Raw genomic sequence first — 7,135 nt, 5'->3', positions numbered from 1 at the left:
TGGTGGATGATCCTTTTAATGTATTGTTGGATCCTATTAGCTAGGATTTTGTTGAGGATTTGGAATCCATATTTATCAGGGATATCAGTCTGAAATTCTCCTTTTTGATGGGGTCTTTGCCTGGTTTGGGGATTAAGGTAATGCTGGCCTCACAGAATGAGTTTGGAAGTTTTCCTTCTGTTTCTATTTTTTGAAACAGCTTCAGTAGAATAGGTTTATTTCTTCTTTGAATGTTTGGTAGAATTGCCCAGGGAATCCATCAGGCCCTGGACTCTTGTTTTTTGGGAGGTTTTTGATCACTGCTTCAATCTCGTTACTGGTTATTGGCCTATTCAGGTTGTCAATTTCTTCCTATTTCAGTCTTGGCAGTTTATAGGTTTCCAGGAAGGCATCCATTTCATCCAGATTGCTCAGCTTATTGGCATATAGTCGCTGATAATAATTTCTAATAATTGTTTCTATTTAGGTCTCCTACTCCTTTGCCATCTTGCTCCTTCCTATTTTTTATTTTTTTAAGTCATCACATTTTTATTATGTTCAGTTAGCCACCATATAGTACATTTTTTTATGTAGTGTTTATATCGTACATTAGTTTTTTATGTAGTGTTCAATGATGTAATTGCGTATAACACCCAGTGCTCATCACAACTTGTGCCCTCCTTAATACCCATCACCCGGCTATCCCATTCCCCCACTCCCTCCCCTCTGAAATCCTCAGTTTGTTTCCCAGAGTCCATAGTTTCTCATGGTTTATCTCCCTCTCTGATTTCCCCCCCTTCAGTTTTCCCTCCCTTCCCCTATTGTCTTCCGTGCTATTCCTTCTGTTCCACATATGAGTGAAACCATATGGTAATTGTCTTTCTCTGCTTGACTTATTTCACTTAGCATAATCCCCTCCAGTTCCATCCATGTTAATGCAAATGATAAGTATTCATCCTGTCTGATGGCTGAGTAATATTCCATTGTATATATGGACCATATCTTCTTTATCCATTCATCTGTTGAAGGGCATCTCAGCTTCTTCCACAGTTTGGCTATTGTGGAATTGCTGCTATGAACATTGGGGTGTATGTGCCCCTTCTTTTCACTACACCTGTATCTTTGGGTTAAATAACTAGTAGTGCAATTACTGAGTCATAGGGTAGCTCTATTTTTAACTTCTTTAGGAACCGCTACACTGTTTTCCAAAGTGGCTGTACCAGCTTGCATTCCCACAAACAATGTAAGAGGGTTCTCCTTTCTCCACATCCTCGCCAACATTTTTTGTTTCCTACCTTGTTAATTTTTGCCATTCTAACTGGTATAAGGTGGTATCTCATTGCGATTTTAATTTGAATTTCTCTGATGGTTAGTTATGTTGAACATTTTTTCATGTGTCTGTTAGCCATTTGTATGTCTTCTTTGGAGAAGTGTCTGTTCGTGTCTTCTGCCCATTTTTGACTGGATTATTTGTTTTTTGGGTGTTGAGTTTGAAAAGTTCTTTATAGATCTTGGATACCGGCCCTTTATCTATAGTGTCATTTGCAAATATCTCCTCCCAGTCCGTGGGTTGCCTCTTTGTTTTGTTGACTGTTTCCTTTGCTGTGCAGAAGTTTTTATCTCAATGAAGTCCCAAAAGTTCCTTTTCCCTTTTGTTTCCCTTGCCTTTGGAGATGTGTCTTGAAAGAATTTGCTATGGCTGATGTGAAAGAGGTTATTGCCTATGTTATCCTCTAGGATTTTGATAGATTCCTGTCTCACATTGAGGTCTTTCATCCATTTAGAGTTTATCTTTGTATACGGTGTAAGAGAATGGTCCAGTTTCATTCTTCTGTATGTAGCTCTCCAATTTTCCCAGCACCATTTATTGAAGAGGCTGTCTTTTTTTCCATTGGATATTCTTTTCTGCTTTGTCAAAGATTAGTTGACCATAACATTGAGGGTTCATTTCTGGGTTCTCTATTCTGTTCCATTGGTCTATATGTCTGTTTTTGTGCCAATACCATGCTGTCTTGGTGATCACAGCTTTGTTTTAAAGACTTATTTATTTATTTTGAGAGAAAAAGAGAGAGAGAGATTGAGAGAGAGAGAAAGAGCTAGCAGGGGGAGGGGCAGGGGGAGAGGGAGATGGAGAATCCCAAGCTGACTCCCTGCTGAGCACAGAGCCCGACTCAGGGCTTGATTCCACAACCCTGAGATCATGACTTGAGCCAAAATCAAGAGTTGGTTGCTCAATCATCTTATCCACCCAGCACCCCAAGAGACTCTTAACTATAGGAAACAAATTGAGGGTTACTGGAGGGGAGGTGGGGGGGGGACAGGGTAATTGGGTGATGGGCAATAAGGAGAGCACTTGATGTAATGAGCACTGGGTGTTATATGCAACTGATAAATCTCTAAATTCTACCCCTTAAACTAACAATATACTATATATTAACTAAATTAAATTTAAATTTAAAAAATTTTTAAATAAATAAAAAAATTAAAAAATAGAGTCAACAGTGATGGTGTTAGGGGAAAAAGCAAGTTTCGATTTCAACTCTCTTCATCTGTAACTCTGAATAAAACCTGTACTTTTTGAGAAGCCATTTAGCAAGCTGACTGAGAGTCATACTGATGGCATTAGGTAAGGTAACAGTAGTTCCTGTAACAAATAAACTCCAAAATGTCATTGACTAAGCACAAAAGTGGTTAATATCCCCCTTCTGTATTAGTGGAGGATGGACAAACAGGTTTGAAAGGAGTCTATTCTCCAACTTCAGGCTTATGGAAGCTCTTCTGCCTTGTATGCACAGCTTTCAAGGTCATCCAAGAGTCCTTTCCATTTTCGTTAACTGAAAAGAAAAAAGAACATGGCAGAGTCCCATGAGGGAGGTTTATATGGGCCAACTTAGAAAGTGGTGCACATCACATCCCTTCACGTTCTACTGGCTATAAATCAGTGAAGTGGTCCCACCTGAGAGCAAGGGGAGCAAGAGGAGCAGGGAGATGTAGATGAAGCCTCATCCTAGTGACAAATCTATAGTCTGGAATCAGGCGTAGAGGGAGTTTTGAATTCTGGGTGGATAGTGGCTTTGCTACACAAGTGATATTAGCTTTTGTCTCCATTATGATCACAGTCATCATCATAGCCAGGAAGAATTGGAACTAACTGTTTTCCAAAGTTCCTTTTAACCCTAAAAGACTACTATATCACAGCCAGAAGGTTGTGAAAGCACTATTTTTCTCCCCTGGGAGACAATAGATTGCTATGGTTAAGAGGAAGTATAGTCTCTGGAGACAGTTTGGGTTTCAAATCCATTTCTATTTTTTACTAGCTATGTGATCTTGGGTGAGATTTACCTTTTGGTCCCCAGTTTCCTCATTAGGAAATGGGCAAGGTTGGCATGTACAGTGCTGACACTGATTCTGGCCCACCCTCTGTTTCTGTTGAAAAAAAAAAAATCTGTTTTATAAAACAGTCTGTTTTGTTTATTGGAACCACAGCCACCAATGTCAGAGATGGATGTCCCAGCTCAAGCAGAGAGCAAATTCTCCCTTCCTCCATCTAAGTTTTTCTTAGACCCTCAGGTGGATTGAATGATGATGCCCTCATTGGTGAGGGTGATCTTTACTTAGTCTACCAACTCAAATGCTAATCGCTTCCTGTAAAACCCTCACAGACACACCCAGAAATGATGTTTTACATGTTATCTGGACATTCCTTATCAGTTGAGTTGACACATAAAATTAAGCATCAAACCCACCCAAAGGGCAAGGGCCATGGAATATTCATCTGCCAACTCTTGTCTATCATGAATCTGAGGGCTGTTCCCATGGCATTCATTCCTTGGTATTTCTAGCCCGCTCCGTATGTGGTGTAAGCAAGGGACACTGAGAGCCCCCCAAAAATGTGTTGCCCCCAGGCAAAATGTCACAGGTGTTAGAATTGAAAATGTAGGCTAACATCCAGGAAATGCTAAGTGCTGCGGACATGATCAGGCACAGACCATATTCCGAACTCTTGTCTCCCCTCCAGGTGCTGTGCTCCATCGTTGCAGGAGTGCTGCACTACCTCTACCTGGCCTCCTTCACCTGGATGTTCCTTGAAGGGCTGCACCTCATCCTCACCATTAGGAATCTCAAGGTGGCCAACTACACCAGTGCAGGCAAATTCAAGAAGTTCATGTACCCTTTAGGCTATGGGATTCCAGCTCTCATTGTGGCTGTGTCTGCAATAGTAGGACCCCAAAATTATGGATCACATACTCAGTAAGCATGATGTGTGCCTTTATGGTGGAAGTGGCGTCTGTGGCTGATACATGATCTGAAATCAAAAAACATTTCAGTCCATTTCCTGTTATGAATTATACTTCACAAAACCAGTCCCATTTTAAGCCAGAATTCTATTTTCTCTTAGAAATTCCTAGAGGAATGCTTCTCAGCATCTTTGGAGTTGGATCGTTTTGAGACTTTTGGTGAAATCTAGGGCTAATTTCCCCAAACAAGGAAATATACCTTTCAGACAAATGTACTTACACATAAAATTTTGAACACAACTTCAGGACATTAGGGACAAAAAAGTATACTCAGAAAATTCAGGGACAGAAAAGCCCACCTCTGGCCTCTGTGTTCTGGAGGATTCTGGAAGAGCTTGAGATTCATCCCAAAATGTAAAGAGTAACAACAATAGCAACAAATCTTGAAGGCCTGTGATGCATCAGAGATAGTGCATATCATGTCTCATTCTCCCCGTGATCCTGTGGGGTAAGCACGGTTCATCACCCATACTCAGGACATCTGGGTCCTAGCGCATCTAAGAAACTTTCTTAAGGTCTCAGCTAAAAACAGAATAAGTCAGAATTCCTCACTAAAGGAATTGCTGCCTCACTAAAGAAGTTTGCAAAGCTCTGCAAAGTTAGTTGAAGACATTAGTATTTTGGCAATGGGGCTTCGGTTAGGGAGTAGGCATGCATGTGCTAAAACAACATGATGAAGGTGTCTCTCTTGAAGAAAAAAAGATGTCCTGTCTCCAGCCTGAACCCTATGTCCTGCTAGAATGATTCTGGAGATCTCATGGTAGCATAGATCAAGGGTTGACAAACTTTCTATAAAGGGCCAAATGGTAAATGTTTTTGTCTCTGAGGGCCATATGATCTTTGTGGCAATTACTCAATGTTGCCCTTGTGGTGGGAGAGCAGCCAATTCATAGACCATATATAAATGGATGGGTGTGGTTATGTTTCAATAAAGCTTTATTTACAAAAACAAGGGGTGGACTGGATTTGGACTGTGGGTCATCATTTGTAAAACTTGGAAGAGAACTTAAGTGTCGGAGCTTTTCTGCTCACTGAGTGTTGGCAATTGCTTGTTACATTTACTAGTTTTATGCTGCCAGGTCTTTGTTCAGGATAATTTATACTATCTTTGCCAACATAAGGCATGATTTAATAAAAAGTATTTGGGCAACAGTGTACTTGATACCTGGAAAATATTTAGTGTTGGTAGGTATTCTTGTAGTTAAATTACTACTTTTACTCTCTTTCTGATAGCAATCATTATTTGGGGGCACTATTTATTGAACCTTACCTCTTTGCCAGGAACCATACTCAAAAACTACATACACATTATCTCATTTGATCTTTCCTACAAGATCTATCTATATGGGGAAAACTGAAAAAGTCTGATGAAAAAAATCAAAGAAGATTCAAATAAATGGAGAGATAGTCCATGTTCATGGATAGGAAGATTCAATATTGTCAAGAAGTCAGTCAGTTCCTCCCAAATTGATCTATAGATTCAATGCATTCACAATAACAATCTCAGAAAATTATTTTGTAGATATTGATAAACTGATTCTAATGTTTATATAGAGAAGCAAAAGATCCTAAGTAGCTAACACAATATTGAAGGAGAGGAATGAAGTCAGAGGACTGACCCTATCTGACTTCAAAACTTGGCATATAGCCACTGTAATCATGTAATCTTTTCAATACTTCCATTTGCCCCCACTTTACACTTGAGGAAACTGAGGCTTAGAGCATATAGCTTGTGTCAGATGAGGACCCATGTCTGATGGCACTAAAATCTAGGTTCTGAATGAAATGGTTCCCAGCACTGGTTGGATCTTGCTACAGGAGTCTGAATTCAAACTCTCTGCCCTCTGAGAAATAGGCAGCTCATGCATACCCTTCTCTCAACAGCTGCTGGCTCAAGCTCAATAAAGGGTTCATCTGGAGTTTCATGGGGCCAGTGGCAGTCATTATCTTGGTAAGTGACTAGTGATAGTTATTTATGGGTGTGTCTGCCCTGGGTTGGCCTAGCATGGAGTGCATTTCTTGCTGTGAAAATGGAAATGAAGTGAAGATAAGAAAATATAGCCTAATGTGATTAATTCCTCTTCCTAGAAATACTGTCTTCATATGTCTTTCCCTTGCTCCCTTATGGATTACTAAGGGAGCTGTGATATAATATAACTCTCTGCTGGGGATTCTTGTAAAAACCTATGTTTGTTCATTCAACAAACATTTAGCAAGTATCTACTCTGCACAGAGTGACATGTTCTCCTGTTTGCCAACAACTTTCTGATCACATCCATTGTCCTGGTATAGACATTAATAGTAATCTTTCACTTTCAAGGGATCTTGGTTTGAATGATACATTATATAGTCACCCTAATTAAGCACCAAGTGCCCCAGGTCCATATACACACAATGTGCTGTATAAAATACCAGAGCATAACATCCTATGAAGCCAGTATCTTTTGGAAAAAGATACTTAGGTCCACCTCAAATTGGGTTTCATGACATGGTCTCAAAATAAAATTCCAAGTCAATATTTCATTCTGTGTCCACAGATAAACTTGGTGTTGTACTTCCAAATTCTGTGGATTTTGAGAAGCAAACTTTCCTCCCTCAATAAAGAAGTTTCTACCATTCAGGACACCAGGTAAGAAGGTCCCAGAATCAGTGGTATCCACAGATTTTTCCTACAAGGCTACTTTTCTTTCTACCTGGGAAAGAAAAACCTATACAAAAATCTGATATAAACGCTCAGCATCAGGGAAATCCAAATCAAAACCTCAATGAGATACCACCTCACACCAATCAGAATGGCTAAAATTTACAAGTCAGGAAACGACAGATGTTGGCGGGGATGCGGAGAAAGGGGAACCCTC

The 7,135-nt window shown here is 40.0% G+C and overlaps 1 protein-coding gene across 1 annotated transcript; it reads left to right on the top strand.

Annotated features, from left to right (window-relative positions):
- Window positions 1–3,614: 3,614 nt before the first annotated feature.
- Window positions 3,615–6,906, top strand: LOC102748845 (putative adhesion G protein-coupled receptor E4P; the record flags this gene model as incomplete). Its single annotated transcript, XM_081809553.1, has 3 exons — window positions 3,615–4,230; window positions 6,162–6,228; window positions 6,815–6,906. Coding segments are annotated over exons 1-3 (455 nt in total), but the record flags the coding sequence as incomplete, so codon positions are not given.
- Between the last annotated feature and the right edge of the window lie 229 nt (window positions 6,907–7,135).

The sequence above is a fragment of the Leptonychotes weddellii genome, unplaced genomic scaffold (assembly GCF_054177405.1).
Source record: "Leptonychotes weddellii isolate Sample4059 unplaced genomic scaffold, ASM5417740v2 HiC_scaffold_10913, whole genome shotgun sequence".
Classification (NCBI taxonomy): Eukaryota; Metazoa; Chordata; class Mammalia; order Carnivora; family Phocidae; genus Leptonychotes; species Leptonychotes weddellii.
This window is presented reverse-complemented; position numbering and strand designations above follow the sequence as displayed.